The sequence below is a fragment of the Martes martes genome (genome assembly GCF_963455335.1).
Source record: "Martes martes genome assembly, chromosome: 7".
Taxonomy (NCBI): domain Eukaryota; kingdom Metazoa; phylum Chordata; class Mammalia; order Carnivora; family Mustelidae; genus Martes; species Martes martes.
The window spans coordinates 146,105,611-146,126,421 of NC_137894.1; the positions used below are offsets into that span (position 1 = coordinate 146,105,611).

General features: G+C 41.9%; 1 protein-coding gene across 1 annotated transcript; it reads right to left on the minus strand.

Annotated features, from left to right (window-relative positions):
• Positions 1-2,498: 2,498 nt before the first annotated feature.
• Positions 2,499-4,709, minus strand: LOC308346754 (disintegrin and metalloproteinase domain-containing protein 21-like; the record flags this gene model as incomplete). Its single annotated transcript, XM_080809779.1, has 1 exon — positions 2,499-4,709. One exon carries the CDS (start codon positions 4,707-4,709, stop codon positions 2,499-2,501), a length of 2,211 nt encoding a protein of 736 aa, XP_080665905.1.
• Positions 4,710-20,811: the final 16,102 nt, after the last annotated feature.

The window sequence follows — 20,811 nt, forward strand, 5'->3', positions numbered from 1 at the left end:
AGAGCATGACACTAGGCAAAAGGACATACCCATTGTACTTTCCCAGTTCTACCTGGAAAGGAGGCATGCCACATCTGGGCTTATCCCCTGTCAGTGGGCCTGAGCTCTCATGGCACAAAAATCCAAGTCCATCAATCAGAACCTCTTTCTTCTTATCTCAGTGGGCTCTTCAAGCTCAGGGAGGCTCTTCCTGCAATCACTTCCCCTTTTTATGGGGTCTGCATCTCCTTGCCTGGTGGCTTGATGTGCTTGCCATGGACATTGGGGGCAGCAAAAATGTGTGGAGGGTCTTAAAGGATGTCCTTAAGAAAACATACCTTTTATACTACATTGTTTTCAATGAAGGTTGAATTTTGGGGGTTTTATCCACCCCAGGCAGTGGACACAAGCAACAGCATACAGTCATTTCCATAGACTCATGAGAACGAATCAATGTCCCTTTCTACCTCCTTGAGGACAAATTATTCCAGGAAATCTCACATTTCCATGACATACTTACCAATTTCTGGGTCTCACCCATGGCGGTCCTTGGACATATTAACATAGTGGATGGTGACAGGGAACATCTGGGATGGATGTTGCCTCTTCCTCAACTAATTTGTGGTGACCTTCTGCACTCCAGTGTCCCACTCAACCTCTGAGAGGTTGGGTATTATTGGCTATAGCACCAGGGATTGGACCCACAGGGTATGCTTGCCTTGGCCGTATTCTGCACTGATAGAGTTGCTACTATCATGGGATAGGCCTGTCTCTCTAAGCTATACACCTGATTCCCAGCTGCCACACAGTGTGTCCAGCAGCTGGTATCCCCTTTGGCACTAACTTAGGATCACTGTCCTTGGTTCCCAGAACCAAATAGGCCCCACCACAAGTCCTTTCCTGGGAAAAGATGCAGAGCCCTACTGTCCATGTTAGATTCCCTGTTGTCAACCTAGGACTGTCCCAAATGATTATAGCCCATCACAACCAGATCCAACAACTAACTTGGACTTGTTTAGAGATGAATAGGAAATACACACATCTAGGGCCCCCCAGACTGGTTCCTACTGGTTGGTCTCTGCCAATAGTCTGACCTGTTAGAGCACTGTGTGTTCATGGTGGGTTTTCCTGGCAACACCTGGCATCAACCCAAGCGAAGCTACAGAACACCAGCGAGCATCAGCTTCTTCCTGAGAGTCTTAGATATTGTGGTGAGGAGGTGAGTCATTGTCAGCTCTAAGGCATTATTGGGGGCACAAGCTGTGTCACCAAACCCACCTTTGTGGACAAATTCGTTGGGGAGCCACAGCTGCTTTGTTGAATATAGAACATGCAGACTGTGTCTTACTGAAGGAATAGACATCCATTGCCCACACTGTGTTAACAGGTGGCTTCCTTGGCATCTGTGCTCCCACTCTGGGAAAATGAAACCCACACGTTGATTTTGACTAAAGGTGGGGTTTCAGTACACCCTGCAATGGAAGTGGAGTCCTAGCATTTATGATGAACAAATCCCACAAGAAAGGGGACACGATGAACCAGGGAAGGGCTGGTCTCAACCTAGGTCCCCAGGCAGGAGGAGGTAGAAAAGGGTAGCAAGCACCTAATTACATAGGAGGTGGATGCGGCTGAAGTCCCTAATGTTTCACAGGCCCACCTCTGTATGGTTATTTTTAAAGGTTCCCTGGAAAACCAGAGTGGGAATTCCAGGCAGGCCCTTATGTAAGGGTGATGGGAGGGAGTGTACATGGGACTCTGTGCCCCATGCCCAGGCAGCAGCTCAGAACAAGTTGATTTTCTTACCACACATGCTTAGCTACTGTCACTGCTCAGCTCCCTGGAATGCAGACTAAGAGAGAAGGGAGGAATGATCTTCCTAGTATTCTCTCTGGATACCAGAGTCATCAATGAGTACTTCTACCTATTTTTCTGATTGATTTTATGAGATGCAATGTTCAGGATCATGGTCTCAGTCTTCCATATTCAAGAACATGCTCTTCAGGGTGGGATAGCTTGTGCTGGGTAGGATCACACACCAGACACCCTCTCCTACTTCCCAAAGGCATCCCAGTGTGGGACAGGCAGTATGGGTGGGGAATAGCCCTCCATTGCCCTGAACTCTCCTTGGGACTGCAGAAGGAGAGATTACCTAGACAATGAGAAAATCCTCAGTGCTCAAGAGCATTGTTTTGGAGCATGTCATGAATGTTCTCCTTCAGAAGCCTGTGACAACTTGCCTTAATTCTTCACCACAAGACCTCAGCTCAAGTCCCAGCTGCTGAGTCAGGTACCTGGACAGTGTCTTAGGATCAGTGTGGGCTCCTACAGTCTTAGACAAATATAAAGAAGCCAGAGAATGTGCTTTTCACAGTTTATTTCAGAGTGCTGGTCACAGACTTAGTGTGAAATTCGGGTGACTTGTGTTGGTAACACTTTGTCTCTTGCAGATCCCTGGAAATGTGGATGTCAGCTTTGCCACTTCCTTACTGTAGAGTTTCACTCATGCTCCTGTGGGTTGCCTATTGTTGTTTGGGGGTCTGGAGTCTAATTCCAGGATTGGCTTCATCAGCTTTCTCTTCCTTAACTCTAACTGTCCTGATTGTTCTTACATTTGTGGCGACGCCAAACAGGAATACAGCTATTAAGGCATAAATGCGACCAAAGACCACTCTCAGATACACCAGAGATTCATCATTTTGCCTGACTGACCGCATTCTACGTGGAGGGGGTCCACTGTCTGTGCTCCCACCAGCACCTCTATCAATGCAGCGTGGAGGATCCCAGCCTATGTGACAATGACAGTTCCTGTTATTGTTGCAAATCCCCCTGTGACTGCATTTCTCAGGTAAACAGTCATAATTCAGCTGAGCTGCACTGCCATTGCAGTAGGTATTGTAACAGATCTTTCCAGGACCACAGGGTGTACCTGGTCTCACATGACCAACATCATTTGTTCCTGTGGAGCGATGTGAGTCCAGCCCAAAACACCAGAATCCTGAGATTAGAGACTGATGGAATCCCACGTGTTCTTGCAAGCGGGGGAGGTGTGTGACATTACCACACTGCAGCCTTCCACAATAAATGTCTTCGATGGCACAGGCATCAGGTTTCATTATCCGATCTTCTCTTCTACAGTGTCCATATCTATCTCCTCTTCTATTTATGTCATAGCAAGGTTTTTCACCTTTCACAGCATTTTTACCAAAGATTTCTTGGCAGTGCACAGTGCGGTCAGTGCAATTTCCATGATAGCAGTAGCCCACTTCGGTGCATGGGGTTCCATCTTGCATATAGAAATCATCAGGACATGCCAAGGACACCCCACGGCAGTACTCGGGAAGATCGCATATATTTTGGATGGGTCTGCAGAGTGTCCCAGGAGGGGAATAGGTGCAGTTTGTACAGCACCTGCCTGTATTGCATTTGCTGCCACTGGTGAACAAACAAGCATTCGTACAGCAGGGGTTGTAGTAACACTGTTTGAAGGAGCCACAGTCACACTCCTCACCTTGATCCACTATGCGGTTTCCACAACGACTGTGGGTCAGGCTTTTATTGAAATAGTCATGTTGGGTTCTGTACATGCACTCAAGTACACGACCACCCACTATGTGCTGAATGTGTGCATAGGAACAGTTACTGAAGGAATCTGTCAGACCAGGTGGTATGTACATAATGCAAGTGGACCTTCTCTGGCAAAAACAGTATAAATCATCATAGTACATACCAGCACTTCTTCCCACCTTTTGTGTTGCTATGATAGACAAAAATAAATACGGTCTGCCAAAATAACCAATCATGATGAGGTTTCGATAACGGCATATACCATATGCAACAGGCTCATAATTATGATCCCGTGGCCCCTCTTTTATCAACATTATGGATGAATGTGGTTGAAGACTTGGAAACACATGATTCTCATAATGCCGAAAATATGGATTCTGTGTCACATGATAATCACCCATGGAAGCTGGATCTCGCTGATCATAAATGATCATGGACGAAATATAATAGGCTACATCAATACCTTGAAAAAATGTGTCAACTAAACTAAATACCCTTATGAGGAATTGGGCACATTTTGACACGTTGTTGAACACAGTATACATTGAGTTGGAACTGAGAGCAAGTGCTTTGATATTTCCATGATGGGATGAATACATCTTACTAGAGATCCTGGGGACAACGCTGGCATTTGCTTGAGAGAATAGGGGATCTCTAACCTCCTGATGTCCCAGTTTATAGGTAGGTCCCACTGCTTTGGTGTCTGCCACTATCTGAGAAACAACATGTTCAAACCTTTGGGAATTGCTGAGGGGTTTGATTTCATAGGCGAGGTCATCCAACTTCATGATACCTTCAAGACCCCCATAGCATGTGTCCACAGTGACCATGGAAAGAGGAATCTCCTCCAGGTAGCCGAGGTAGTAACAGTCTGGAGGGATGAAGGGATAGTCCATCTGCAAGGCTCCTTGGTCGTCCTGAGTCATCATCAGCAGATGTCTGGACCAAAACAGTTTCTTGCGCCGCATGTGGATAACGTGCCTCTTGCCCCCAAATCGCAGGCTGTAGGACAGCCAACCTGGCATCTGAACACCTTTGCCATGGTGCAGCTCCTTCCTGGGAATGACCACCTCAGAGGAGATGTAGCGCCATGACGGACGGCCTTGAGGACATTGGACAGGAGCCAGCCCTGCCCAGACAGCAAGCAGCAAGAAGAGCTCCCTCATGATGACCTGGCCATCTGCCAGCCTCAGGCCCCTGCTCAGAGATATCTGTCAACAAGAAGGGATCAAGGGTAGATCCTAGTGAGGGCCAGGTCTAGAGCATCTGACAGAATAGAGAGCTACTTCAGACTACCAGCACCCCACACCTGGGGGCCACCTGTGGAGATGAGGTCACAGTCACAGGGTGTGGCAGTGGGTGGACCTGCACACCAGTGCAGCTGGGTGGATGTGTGAGAGATGGATGCTCACATAGACATGGGAAGTGTGTTGGACTCAGAGGCTTCTCCAGATTCAACACGTTCAATCTTTCCTCCAGATACTTGAATACATGATATACAGTAATAATGCAATAAACTCCTTTACCTTTTCCATCTCCTGTGGTATTTCTGGGTCCACTTTCTGTGGATTACCCCCCATCATTCACTATAGGCATCACTGTTCCTACTTCCTTGACATGCAGAGGTGGACATTACAAATTTTACGTTATAGACGTTGATGAAAATGTCTTTGCAGTGTTACCTGTCTTATCCTGGTTTACCATTCATTGGAAAGTCATTTGAACCTTTTGGTTTTTATTTTAAAGTTTCCCTTGAGCTTACTGAGTAATATATTCCCCACTACTCTGTGTAACGATAGATGAGTTACAAGTTTGTATGTTATTTTTTTTTTTCTCACAACAGTGAAAACAGAATGTACTGCTGACCACATGTGAGACCCAAGGGTTGTTCACTCTAATCCTCTATTTTGGTTCTTTCCTGGACTTTGGCACCATGTGTGGTTCCTTTCTCAGCCGGAGACACAGAGGGGGTGAGGTTACTTTTGTAGTTGGCATCATACAGCTCGGATGTGAATAAGAAATGTTGCCAACCATTGCACTCCCTTCTTTAATCAAGTATTCAAAACCCCATTTAAAATCTCCTATTTTAGGCAGAAATTTCAGTGTTGGCTTTTGAAAAAGGGTGTGCCTTCTGCCAATGTGGCTAGACTCCTGAATAAAACACATCCCTTTCCAGTCAAAACTCATCTCTTCAATATTGGCCTTTCCAACAATGGGCAGCTTAATTTGAATTCAGAGAGTGGAATGACAGTTTCCAGGGGTTAGTAGGAGGGCCAATGGTGAGTTGCCAATATTTCAAGAGGTATGATTTTCTGTTATGCTACATAACTAAGTTCTAGATATGTCCTCCAAAACCCTGCACCTGCAAAAGAACAATACTGTGCTACACAATTAAAATTTTGTTAAGAGGATGGCTCTCATGTGTAGTGAGATCTTAGCACAATACAAATGTGAAAGACAAGAATTCTGCTTCTATCATGACAATATGCTGAGCTCCACTGACATGCTCTCTACTAAAAATGTGGGAAATATTTACAAGCTACTTAGATATTTTTGATACTAGCCCTTTATCAGATATGAAATTTGTAAGTATCTTCTCATATTCCAGAGTTTGCCTTTTAATTTTGTTGATTATTTCATTTGCTGCACAGAAGTAGTTGGGTTTTCTCTCTCTCTCTCTCCCTCTCTCTCTCTCTCTATACACACACACACACACACATATATATGTATGTGTGTACACACACACACGTATGTGTGTATATATATACACACAAAAGCAATATATATAATTATATATATATTTATATATATATAATTATATTATATATAATATATATTATATATAATTATATATAATATATTAATAATATAATAAATAAATAATATATTAATAATATAATATAATATAATAAATAATATATAATATAATAATATACAATATAATTATTTATTATATATTATATATATCATATATATAATATATATTATATATAATATATATAAATATATATTATTTTTATATTATATATATATATATATATATATATAAATTGAAGTCCAAAAAATTTATTTTTGCTTTTGTTTCCTTTGCCTCAGGAGATAAATCCAGTAAGAATTTGTATGGATTATATGAAGTAGATTAGTCTGTGGTCTCAGCCAGGATTTTGATGGTTTCTTGTGTCACATTAAGGTATTTCAACCATTTTAAATCTATTTTTGTGTATTGTGTAAAAAAGAAAAGTGGTCTGGCTTCATTCTTCAGCATGTGGCTGTCCAGTTTCACCAAACCCATGTGTTGAAGAGACTGTCTTTTTTCCACTGGATGTTCTTTCATGCTTTGTTGAAGATTCATTGGCAACAGGGTTGTGGGTCCAACCTGAGTATTTATTTCTGTTCCACTGATCTATACATCTCTTTCTGTGCCAGTAAAATATGGTCTTGATGATCAGATATGTGTAATATGCCTTTAAATCCAGAATCCTGAGGTATCCAGGTTTGCTTTTATTTTTCAGGATTACTTTGGCTAGGGATCTTTTGTCATTCCATGCAAGTTGTAGAATTGTTTGCTTCCACTCTGTGATAATTGTGGTTGATATATTTTGTTTAATTTTATTTTACTTTTTCAGTGTTCCAAGATTCATTGTTTATGCACCACACCAAATGCTCCATGCAATATGTGCCATTCTTAGTACCCACCACCAGGATCACCCAACGTCCCACCCCCTCCCCTCCAAAACCTTCAGTATTTTTCTGAGTCCACAGTCTCTCATGGTTTTCTTCCCTCTGGTTTTGTTGATATTTTGATAGGTATTTCATTGAGTACATATTTCTTGGGTGGTATAGGTATTTTTATACTTATTTTTTAATACTTTAAAGATTTTATCCATGACTTCTGCCCATTTCTAATACTTTAAATTTATATTTATTCATTATTTATTTATCTATTTACTTATTTATTTATTTATTTTTAAAAATTTCTTTTGGGTGTTGCAGAATTCACTGTTTATGCACCACACCCAGTGCTCCATGCAATACATGCCCTGCATAATACCCAAAGCCAGGCTCACCCAAGGGCCCAAACCCCTCCCCTCCAAAACCCTCAGTTTGTTTCTCAGAGTCCACAGTCTCTCATGGTTCCTTTCCCCCTCCAACTTCCTCCAACTCACTTCTTCTCTCCATTTTATCATGTCTTCTGTGTTGTTCCTTATGCTCAACAAATAAGCGAAACCATATGGTGAATTGGTTCTCTCTGCTTGACTTATTTCACTTAGCAAAATCTCCTCCAGTCCCATCTATGTTGATACAAAAGTTGGGTATTCATCTTTCTGATGGAGGCATAATACTCCATAGTGTATATGGACCACATCTTCTTTACCCATTTGTCCATTGAAAGGAATCTTTGTTCTTTCCACAGTTTGATGACTGTGCTACGAAGATTGGGGTACAGATGGGGTACACTACATCTGTACCATTGGGGTAAATACCCAGTAGTGCAATTGCAGAGTCATAGGGAAGCTCTATTTTTATTTTATTAAGAAAACTCCACATTGTTTTCCAATGTGGCTGCACACACTTGCTTTCCCTCCAACAGTGTAAGAGGGTTCCCCTTTCTCCACATCTTCTCCAACACATTTTCTTTACTGCCTTGTTAATTTTGGCCATTCTGTATCCTTCATTGACTCAGTGGGTTAAGCCTCTGCCTTCAGCCCAGCTCAGGATCTCGGGGTCTTGGGATCAAGCCCTGCATGGGGTTCTCTACTGAGCAGGGAAGTGCTTCTCTCTCTCTCTAATAAATAAATAAAATTAAAAAATATATATAATAGTCATTCTAACTGGTGGAAGGTGGGATCTCAATGTGATTTTTTTAAAGATTTTATTTATTTATTTGACAGCGAGAGATCACAAGTAGGCAGAGAGGCAGACAGAGAGAGAGGAGGAAGCAGGTTCCCTGCTGAGCAGAGAGCCCGATGCGGGACTCGATCCCAGGACCCTGAGATCATGACCTGAGCCGAAGGCAGAGACTTAACCCACTGAGCCACCCAGGCACCCCTCAATGTGGTTTTGATTTGAATCTCCCTGGTGGCTAGTGATGATGAACATTTTTTCATCTGTCTGTTAGCCATTTGTATGTCTTCATTGGAGAAGTGTCTGTTCATGTCTTCTGCCCATTTTTTTGACATGATTATCTGTTCTGTGTGTGTTGAGTCTGAGAAGTTCTTTATAGATCTTAGATATCAGCCTTTTGTCTGCATTGTCAATTGTGAATATCTCCTCCCATTCTGTGGGTTGCCTAGTTGTTTTGTTGACTCTTTCCTTTGCTGTGCAGAAGCTTTTAATCTTGATGAAGTCTCAAAAGTTCATTTTCGCTTTTGTTTCCACTGCCTTTGGAGACATATCTTGAAAGAAGTTACTGTGGCCGATGTCGAAGAGGTTACTGCCTATGTTTTCCTCTAGGATTCTGATGGATTCCTGTCTCACATTGAGGTCCTTCATCCATTTAGAGTTTATGTTTGTGTATGGTGTAAGAGAATGGTCAAGTTTCATTCTGCTACATGTAGCTGTCCAATTTTCCCAGTACCATTTATTGAAGACTGTCGTTTTTCCACTGTATATATTTTCCTGCTTTGTTGAAGATTATTTGACCATAGAGTTGAGGGTACATACTGGGCTCTCTACTCTATTCCACTGGTCTATGTGTCTGTTTTTGTGTCAGTACCAAGCTGTCTTGGTGATCACAGCTTTGTAGTAAAGCTTGAAATAAGGCAATGGGATGCCCCCCATTTTTTTTTCTTTTTCAACATTTCCTTAACAATTCAGTGTATCTTCTGGTTCCATACAACTTTTAGGATTGTTTGCTCCAGCTCTTTGAAAAATGCTGGTGGAATTTTGATCAGAATGGCATTAAAAGTATAGATTGCTCTGGGCAGTATAGACATTTTAACTATGTTTATTCTCCCAATCCATGAGCATGGAATGGTTTCCCATCTTTTTCTGTCTTCTTCAATTTCTTTCATGAGTGTTCTGTAGTTCCTCGAGTACAGATCCTTTACCTCTTTGCTTAGGTTTATTCCCAGGTATCTTATGATTCTTGGTGCTTTGGAAATGGAATTGATTCTTTAATTTCCTTTTCTATATTTTCATTGTTATTGTGTAAGAAAGCAACTGATTTCTGTACCTTGATTTTGTATCCTGCCACATTACTGAATTCCTGTAAGAGATCCCATAGTTTGGGGGTGGAGTCTTTTGAATACTCATTCCATATAAAGTATCATGTCATCTGTGAAGAGAGAGTTTGACTTCTTCATTGCCGATTTGGATACCTTTTATTTCTCTTTGTTGTCTGATTGCTGTTGCTAGGACTTCTAATGCAATGTTGAACAGAAGTGGTGAGAGTGGGTATCCTTTTCGTGTTCCTGATCTCACAGGGAAGGCTGTAAGCTTTTCCCCTTGAGGATGATATTTGCTGTGGGCTTTTCATAGATAGATTTTATGAAATTTAGGAAGTTCCCTCTACCCTATACTTTGAAGTGTTTTAATCAGGAATGGATGCTGTATCTTGTCAAATGCTCTTTTTCTGCATCAGTTGAGAGGACCATGTGGTTCTTCTCTCTTCTCTTATTGATTTGTTCTACCACATTGATTTGCGAATGTTGAACGACCCTTGCACCCCAGGGTAAATCCCACCTATAGTGGAGGATAATCTTTTTAATATACTGTTGGATCCTATCAGCTAGGATCTTGTTGAGAATCTTGGCATCCATATTTATCAGGCGTATTGGTCTGAAATTCTCCTTTTCAGTGGGGTCTTTACCTAGTTTGGGATCAGGTCAAGGTAATGCTGGCTTCATAAGGAGAGTCTGGAATTTTCCTTCTGCTTCCAATTTTTGAAGCAGCTCAGTAGAATAGGTATTATTTATTCTTTGAAACTTTGGTAGAATTCCACAGGGAATCTCTCAGGTCCTGGACTCTCATTCTTTGGAAGGTTTGATCACTGCTTCAATCTTGTTACTAGATATTAGTCTATTCAGGTTGCCAATTTCTTCCTGATTCAATTTTGGAAGTTTATACTTTTCCAGGAATGCAACCATTTCATCTAGGTTGCTTAACCTATTGGCATATAACTCTTGGCAATATTTACTGATGATTGTTTCTATTTCCTAGGTGTTGGTCTTGATCTCTCCCTTTTCACTAATAATTTTGTGAATTCGGGTCCTCTATCTTTTATTTTGGATTAGTTTGGCCAATGGTTTATCAATCTTATTGATTCCTTCAAAAAACCAGCTTCTAGTTTCGTTGATGCTTTCTACTGTATCTCTCGTTTCTATATCATTGATCTCTGCTCTAATACTGATTATTTCCGTTCTTGTGTGTGGGGTTGGCTTAATTTGTTGTTGATTCTCCAGTTGTTTAAGGTGTAAAGACAGCTGGTGTATTCTGGATTTTTCAGTTGTTTTGAGGGAGGCTTGGATGGCTATGTATTTGCCTTTAGGACTGCCTTTGCTGTATCCCATAGGTTTTGGACCGAAGAGGCTTCATTCTCATTGGTGTCCATGAATTATTTAATTTCATTGATTTCCTTGTTGATGCAAACATTCCATAGCAAGGTGGTATTTAGCTTCCATGTGTTTGAATTCCTTCCAAACTTTTTCTTGTGATTGAGTTCCAGTTTCAAAGCATTGTGATCTGAGAATATACAGGGAATAATCTCAGTATTTTAGTATCAGTTGAGTCCTGATTTGTGACTGAGTATGTGAACTATTCTGGAGAATGTTCTATGTGCACTCAAGAAGAATGAGTATTCTGTTTGTTTGTTTTGTTCTTTTTCTTTTAGGGTGGAATGTTCTGTATATATCTATGAGGTCCATTTGGTCAATATGTCATTCAATGCTCTTATTTCATTCTTGATTTACCGCTTGGATGATCTGTCTGCTATTGAGAGTGGTGTGTTAAGATCCCCTACTATTCATGCATTCATAACAATATGACTTTTTTTTTTAAGATTATTTATTTATTTATTTATTTGACAGAGAGATTACAAGTAGGCAGAGAGGCAGGCAGAAAGAGAGAGAGGAGGAACCAGGCTTCCTGCTGAGCAGAGAGCCTGATGTGGGGCTCGATCTCAGGACCCTGGGATCATGACCTGAGCTGAAGGCAGAGGGTTTAACCCACTGAGCCACCCAGGCGCCCCAACAATATGACTCTTTATCTTGATTAACTGTTGTCTTATGTAGTTGGCTGCTTCTGTATTGGGGGCATAAATGTTTACAATTGTTAGATCTTCTTGGTAGATAGACCCTTTAAGAATGATGTAGTTTCCTTCTTTAACTCTGAGTATAGGCTTTAGTTTAAAATCTAATTTATCTGTTTTGAGAATCACTACCCCAGCCTTCTTTTGAGGCCTATTGGCAGGAAAGATGCTTCTCCATCCCTTCACTTTCAGTCTGGGTGTATCCTTAGGTTCTAAATGGGTCTCTTGTAGACAACATATGGGTGAGTCCTGTCATTTTATCACTCTGCAACCCTGTGCCATTTTATGGCAGTGTTTAGGCCATTCACATTGAGAGTGATTATTGAGAGCGTTTTTGTTGATATTGTGTTTCCTGTGAAGTTCTTGTTTCCATATATTGTCTCCATAAATTTCTGTTCAATGACACTCTTGGGCTCTTTCTTCTTTTATAGAACACCCCTTAATATTTCTTGCAGTGCTGGCTTGGTGGCCACATACTCTTTTAAACCTTTCCAGTCTTGGAAGATCTTTATCTCTCCATCCATTTTGAATGTCAGTCTTGCTGGATAAAGTATTCTTGGCTGCATGTTCTTCTCATTTAGTTCCCTGAATACATCTTGCCAGCCTTTTCTGGCTTTTCAGGTTTCTGTGGACAGGTCTGATGTTATTCTGCTGGGCTTTTCTCTGTACATAAGGAATCTCTTCCCCCTAGCTGCATTCAAGATTTCCTTTCTAAAATTATGATTCATCAATTTCACAATCAGGTGTCTCAAATACTTTCTAGATTCTATGGCCTTGGGGGGAAACCATTCTGCCTCTAGGAGAGGAATGCTAGTTGCATTCACAAGATCGGGAAAATTTTCATGGAGAATTTTTTCAAATATATCCTCTACTCTTTCTTTCTCCTCCCCCTCAGGGATTCCAATAATCCTTACATTGGAACTTTTCATGGCATCATTTATTTCCCTAATTATGTTTTCATGGTTTCTAAGCTGTTTGTTCCAGGCCTCCTCCTGATCCTTTTTCTCTATGAGTTTGTCCTCTAGATTACTAATTTTATCTTCTGCCTCAATTACCCAAGCTGTTAGAGAATTTATATTAGACTGAAACTAATTGATAGCATGTTTACCTTATTCCCTTTTTTTGGTGGCTTTCACTTTTGTGTTAATCAATTCTATATTGTCATTAATGGTTTTCTCCACCCTAGCCATTGCCTGGATAATAGTTAGCCTGAATTCCCTTTCTGACATATTGTTTATGTCCATATCCAATAGCTCTGATGGTGAGAGCACAGTCTCTGAATTTTTCCTCTTTTGGGAATTCCTCTTCCTCCTAGTCATTTTGGTAAGACATGGCTGAAGGGATGTGTAGCTGAAGGTAACAACCGTGATCCAGGCATGGTGCGCCCTGGACTGTTTCTGAACAATCAGGAGTCCCCACCAAAAAGAAAGAAAAGAGATAGAGAAAGAGAGAGAGGAATAAAAAAAAGAGAAGACCCATCCAGAATGAGACCCAAAGGTTAGATTTATAAGGTATACAAACAAAAACGGGCAAACACAAAGACGGACAAAAGTAAATGAAAAGAAAAAAAAAAAAAAAAGAACACAGCCAAAATGAACCCCATGTATAAGATTTATATAACACCAGAACAAAAACAAATATACAGAAACACTGACAGAAGAAAAAGATGGGAGGGTGGTTATAAATTCTAAGTGTGGGAGAGGAAGGTTATTGTGATTCTTCCTGGGTGTATCTTGATATCTTTATTAAAGGACTCAACTTTCCAGAGGTAAAGGGGGATTAAAACTGGTTTTAGGGGCGCCTGAGTGGCTCAGTTGGTTAAGCCTCTGCCTTCAGCTCAGGTCATGATCTCAGGGTCCTGGGATCGAGCCCCGCATCGGGCTCTCTGCTCATCGGGGAGCCTGCTTCCCCCTCTCTCTCTGCTTGCCTCTCTGCCTACTTGTGATCTCTGTCTGTCAAATAAATAAATAAAATCTTTAAAAAAAAACCTGGTTTGTTTATAGGGGTAGTATTGATTGGGGAAAGAGGATTACACTGAAGCTTATCTCTATATGAATATTAAAAAATAGTAATTAAAAGAAAAACACAGATATATGTATAAAATGTTCAAGTAAAATGTTTTTATGGAATTTGTTGTATGGAACCTCTCATTGTGATGGTAAATAGGTTAAAATTATAAAAAAATAAAATAAAAAGAATGAGAATCCTGGGAATGAATTAAAAATGAAGGTTGTCTCTATGAAGTGTACTGGTTTTAGGGAAATGCCGGGGGCTTAATATCTTCTTTTCCCCTGATATTGGTGTTTTACAGTTTTATCCGGCTACTGTGGTGGTTGTCCTCTTTTTTTTTTTTCTTTGGCTGGCTTTCTGGGGGTGGGGCCTGCCGTGCTGTTTTTCAGGCAGTGCTGCTAGAGTTGAATCCGCCTTCCCCCTATTAAGTGGTTAGGCTCTGAGGAAACCAGTTTTTCAGACTTCTGTTCTCTGGAGGTGTTTTTTTGTTGTTATTGTTGTTTTGTTTTTGTGTGTGTGTTCTTTTCCCCTCTTGTGGCTTTTGTGGGTTCTTCAGAGGTTTAGAGGAAAGCAAACTGCACTCAGACCTCTGTCTCAGAGAGAAGCCTCAGTCCGTTCGCCTCCAGTTGGTCTGGAAAACACAGACACCCCTTTTGCCACCTCCCACTGGCATAGCACATCCCCAGCCACCTTCTGAGGGATCATAGGAGCTCTGGCTTGTCTCTGCACCCCTGTGCTACTAATACTATGATATTGGTCCAGGGAGCTTGATTCTGGTTGTCTCTCTGGGCAGGTCCAGACCGCCCAAAAGATCCCAAACAGAGACAGAGTGCTGAGATTTTCATGCACAGGCTGGGAGTGTACAGAATCTAGGCCAGTTCAAGCACCCACCAGCTGGTGCCCAGAAGGACCTCTTTCAGGGGGTAGTGTGAAGCGTGGCTCAGGCCCACATCTTGCAGCATGCACATAGAGTTCAAAAGGCTGTGGTTCTAGAGAGCCCTGGCTGGCGTCCACCAAGACTCTCTCATATGAACCAGCAGCCCAGAGACCATGGTCTGGAGGCTTCACTGCACTCTCTCTGGGAGGGGTGGTCACTGGTGGTGGCTGCCCCAAAGCTTAAGTCCATGCCTATGACTACCTGATTCCACAAATTGACCCTTAAGACCTTTTGCTCTTTTTGCGCGCTTTTAACAGAACTCCAAGTTAATGCTGGTCCCCAACCACAGGGCACTATCATATTGGGGTATTACTTTCCATTGGGTCACTTGTGGTGGCTCCCTCCTCCTCTTGTTTATCTTTCGATATCAGTCCAATGTTCCCACTCCACTTTACCTGTCCACTGGCATATTCTGCCCCTGTAGAGATCCAGAAGTGTATAATCCTACATCTCAGGCTGATTTCATAGGCGTTCAGAATGTTCTGGTAGATAATCAGCTCACTTGAGGGGGCCGTTTGAAACAGCATCTCCAAATTCTGCATCATCTTGCCCTATTTATTCAGTTTTAAATGGGATTGATTCCTTGATTTCACTTTGTGCTGCTTCATTATGGGTATACAGAAATGCAACTGAAGGGACACCTGTGTGACTCAATCAGTTAAGTTGCAGCTTTCGGCTCAGGTCATGATCCCATGGTCCTAGGATTGAGTCCTGCATCAGCTACTTATTCTGCAAGGACCCTGCTTCTCCCTCTCCCTGCCTCTCCCCCCTTTTTTGTGCTCTCTCTCTCTTTCTGACAAATATCTAAAAATCCTTAAAAAATAAAAGAAAAAAAATAGAAATGCCACTTAATTTACTATGTTGAGTTTGTATCCTGTAACTTTACTGAATTCATTTATCAGTACTAGCAGACACATTTGGAGGAGTCTTTGGGGCTTTCTATATATACTACAAAACTGAACTCCAAAAACTAAAGAATCCAATTAAAAAAAATGGAAAGAAGACACAAGTAGACATTTGTACAAGGGAAACTTACAGATGTTCAACAGATACATGAAAAGATGCTCGTCACTTGGCATCAGGTAAATACAATCAAAACTATGATTAGATATCCAGTCACACCTCTCAGAATGGCTAAAATCAAGAACACAAGAAATGACAGATGTTGGGGAGGATACAGAGAAAAGAGAACCCTCATGGACTGTTGGTGGGAGAGAAAATGTTGCAGGAACTCTGGAAGACAGTATGGAGGTTCATCAGACAGCTGAAAATATAACTATCCTTTGATCAAGCATTCACACTATGAATACTTACCCAAAGACTGCAGAAATTCAAAGGGAAATTTGCAGCCTGATGGTTATGGCAACATTATCCCTAATAGCAAAGCCATGGTAACAGCTATGCTTATGTCCTTGCACGAATGAATGGATAACTAACATGTGGTTTACATATACAGTAGCATATTAGCCATAAGGAAAACGAAATTTTGTCATTTACCACAAATGGATAGAGATACAGACTCTTATATTAAGTGAAATAACACATTCAGAGAAAGAAAAGTAGCATCTTGCTTAAGGCATATGTGTAATTTAAGAAAGAAAACACAAGAACAAAGTCACAAAAAGAAAAAAAAGAGAGAGAGAGAGAGGAAAACCAAGAAACAGACTATAAGCCATAGAGAACAAACAGGGTTATCAGACAGGAAGTGGGTAGGGGGATGGGTCACATAAGTTTTGGGGATTAGGGAGTGCACGTGTTGTGATGAGCAGCAGGGGTTGTATGGAAGTGTTGAATCACTTGTTGAAACTAATATCATATTGTACCCTAACAGGAATTTAAATTCAAACTTAAATGTATTTACAGGCTCTGGAAATGGCCTTGGCGGCAAAGAGCACATGAAAAGCATTTTATTCAGGAAATCTACTAACACAAGTATCAGCTAGAGTATTTGCCCTAAGATATGCTCCTTTCTTTCCCCATCCCAGCTCAACACATGGAAACTCCACTCCATGCAGCTGGGACTACAGGTATGTAACATGCAACACATCTGGCACCTCCACTCAAGACTGGTGCAGCCAAAACCTAGGTTTCCATGTGCCCAGCACCCATCAGAGGACTCTTTCCCAGAACAGTGCAAAAGTGACCCCCATTCTGGCCCATGATTTTTGCTGTGAGGTCAAGCCCCAAATAGGTGCCACTGGGACATGGGGCACACACATTCCACCCAGACCTTCTCCTAGGATAGAAGTCCTGCCCTGTGCACACTGTACTGGGGCTGGTGGGACCCTGATTATACCAACCCTGATTTCTATGGCAGGAGTCTCATACCACCAGTACTGACAAGGAACAGAGAAATTAAGTTGCCTCCTACCTCTAAAATAGGCAATCTGTTCCCGAACTGAATGAGGATGGAAGCTTATGTTTGACCCCAAAGGCAGCTACAGACCCTGCCAAGAATTTTGCACTGGGAAAGGTAGAGGTGGAATAACCCAGTAAGCAGTGTTCCTATATGTCTAGCCCTCAGGTTGTGGGGAGAGGCAGTAGCAGGAGACGGATGGACCCATTGGAGGTGTCCTAAACTATTCCTACTCACCTGAATGAGAGAGCCAGAGATGCAGACCCTAGAGGGGACAGCTGATGTCAGAACTCATGTTAGACCCTGGTCTCAGCATTTCTCCCTCAGATGGGCCTGGGGTTGTTTGGTTCATTCCTGTGGAAAAATCCATTTGTCAAGACACTGTGGACAGTAGGACAGCATGTAGCCTGAAGCAGAGGAGCTCATCATCTGCGTATGGGGAAGCAAGAGATGAAGAAAGCCCAACCAAACCACTTTTGCTCCTAGTTGGCTTTGTTAATTCCCCAGGCTACACGGCCTTTGTAATCTCTGAAAGTGCCAACCTTCACTCAGTGTCGTGTCCGTAAGGTTCCCCTGGGTTGATGTGTGCATCAATATTGTGACTTCTTATTGTAGAATACTGTTCCATTGTTGGATGCTTTCTATTTGGATTGTTTCTTTAAACTTAGAAAGCCTTCTGAGTTGTTCTTAGCTTCCAACATGAGACACTGAATATTCACTTGGCCTTTTGTTTGAACATGGGATTTCATACTTATGGAGCAAATACTCAGCAGTGGGATTTCCAGGTAACATGTTATGAGTGTCCATCTTTAATTTCATGAGAAACAGCCAGATGGGTTTCCAGGGCTGCTGTTTCATTGTTTATTCTGACTTGCAAGGTCTGAGGCTCTCAGTGGGTTGTATGCTCACCAGGATGGGATAGTAAATGCTTCTAACATATATGAACCATTGTGCTGAGTGTAAAGGACATCTCATTGAGGCATGGACAGAAAGCAGAGGTGTCAGGCTGCAGAGAGCAAGGAGCTATTCCGACGATCTTGTGCTTAGAATGCCTGTGATTTGGAGAGAGGGATGACATTGTTCAATAAAAAAAGGGTCAATGGACACATCCTTTTCATACACTGTGTAAGTAGGGGCGTGCTCTTGAGATATATATATATATATATATATATATATACATATATATATATATATATATATATATATATATACAGTATGTGTACTTTCACTTAGCAATAGTGCATGGATAGGGGGCCTTGATGTGCTCTCTCTGCCCTGGGAGACACAGGTGATCACACATTTGCCTTCCTTATTCATCAGCCCATGGCTGAGTAGGGGCGCTGGTCATCTGTTTTGGGGGGCACACAGGGGAGTAGCAGGCTGGCAGCATGTTCATGCCCAATCTCACCACACACCTGCACTGGACATGGCCTCTTTCTTGTCGGGTCCTGAAGGCGTCCTCCACCCAGATTGTCCTCATCACTAGTTTAATTACAAGCAGACATGGGACAGTTCTGGAACAGTACCATGATACACATGTACTTCCATGCTGGCCAATATTGCATGGATCGCTGGCTGTGGCGCATAAACAATGAATCTTGGAACACTAAAAAAATTAAATTATTAAAAAATAAGCTTCATGAATTTATGAAATTTAGGGGTTTCACATCTACAAAAAACATGCTTATTACCTGTCTTGTCATTTTGTTATTGCTAGATCTTATCCAAGTGCAATGAATCTTTGCTCATGCAGCAGAGCCCTACACGGTTCTTACAAACCTGTAGCAATAGGGTCACCCCCACCAGCGACTGCACGGGACAGGAAGAGGACAGTGTGAAAAATGGCCATTGGCTCCCGGATTTAGCTCAGCAGAGAGCATACTGCTGGGAAAAATAAATAAATAAATAAATAAATAAATAAATAAATAAATAAATAAATAATGTTCATCCATTGGCAAAGATCCTAGAAAATAAAACGGACCCCATGGGCAGATCCACAGACCCAGTGTTGAGTCCTGAACTACAGAGAATCCTAGACCTTTGAACTAATTGTTTCCCAAGTGTTCTTTGAAACTACTATTCGCTCCTTTATTCACTCCATGTGACCCCTGCAACAGGAGAGTGTACAGTTGGTGTCCCTTGTGTGCTCCACCAAGCATTTGGGGAAAAGATAGCTTATTTTGGAGTGTCACATGTTCTCAGATTAAGAGGAGGCTTTCCCAGGATGGATCCTACCCAGACTCCTGTGCATATTTGTTTTAGATGATGAGATGGGGGAATTTGGGGTGATCATATTTAGAAAGATTTTGGACTGGAGTTTATGCATTTCTAGACTGAGGCTTTGGGGGCCATAGGGATATGATAAATGTATGGGCATGTGGGATGGATGTGGAATTCTGGAGATCCGACATTTGACTATGGTACCATGGTAATGTTTGGAAGTGGAGGGTGTTCCTTTATATGGTGTTTGGGACTTTTCTATATTTCCTTGATGTAGAGATAATAATATTCAAATATTCAAATATTTGAAAGTAAAATACATTCAACTATCTTGAGGGTAGATACACCTGTGGTGAGCATAGCACACCATATAATCCTGTCCAATCAGTATGTTGTCCTCCAGAAACATGTAACACTCTGTGTCAGCGATACTTAAGGAAAATGGAATAAAATCTCTGGAGCATCTGGGTGGCTCCCGATGTAAAGTCAAGTGCTCTTATGAGAGGCAACAGAGGGAGGTTAGGCCCCAGTAGAACTGACTCATGTGACCATTGATGCTCTATGGTCTTCTCACTGTGAAGGTGGAGGAAGGAGTCATGAGTTTGAAAATGCAAGAGGCACAGCTCTGGAAACCAGGAGGAACACATTCAACCCCAGAGCTTCTGCAGGGGTATAGCCTGCCAACACTGACTGTAGCCTAGTGGACTTGATTTCACGTAGACCTCCAGATGGTAGGAGAATAAATATGTGTAGACCTGAGCCCCGTGTGTGGTACCTGGACACACTGATCCCAGGAACTACTACAGGGTGGGATGTAAGTGTCACACTTTCACGGAGTCTCATGTTACCCATGTTGTGTGATGGCCAGCAGTACTGACCAAGGGACAGGGACACTCCCAGGCTGTAGTCTGTGAGGAGAAGCCTCTGCAGGAATTCAGCACTGAAGGGGGACAGCAAGGATGATGTGCTGATGTAGACTGAGCTTGAACCTGGCACACCTGTCAGCCCATGACTTGTGACCATGAGTTCCGGACTGTCCTACCAGTATATGATGTGTGTGATGATCAAATGGAGACTGGGGTATAGAAATTCATCTATGCTTCTCATGTCCTTTCTTTTCCCCAAACACATCATCACATTTCTGATGTCAGGAGAGAAGATCCAAACCTGTTAGGGATCAAGCTACAGTCCTGGACTCTGCAGGCTGACACCTCCCTACTCTTCCCAGATGTAGCCTCTGCAGATATTACCACTTACTGACCACATAGAGGTTGCAAATATCCCCTCTATAATAGTAATAAATAGCAATAGTAATAGTAATAATACATATATACATACATACATGCATACATAAAATAATGATAAATAAAAAGTTTTATTACCCTCCTTAATACCCAGCACCAGGCTCACCCATTTCCCTCACCTCTAAAGCTGTCAGTTTGTTTCTCATAGCCCAGAGTCCCCCATGGTTCATCTTCCCCTCTGATTTCCCCCAAC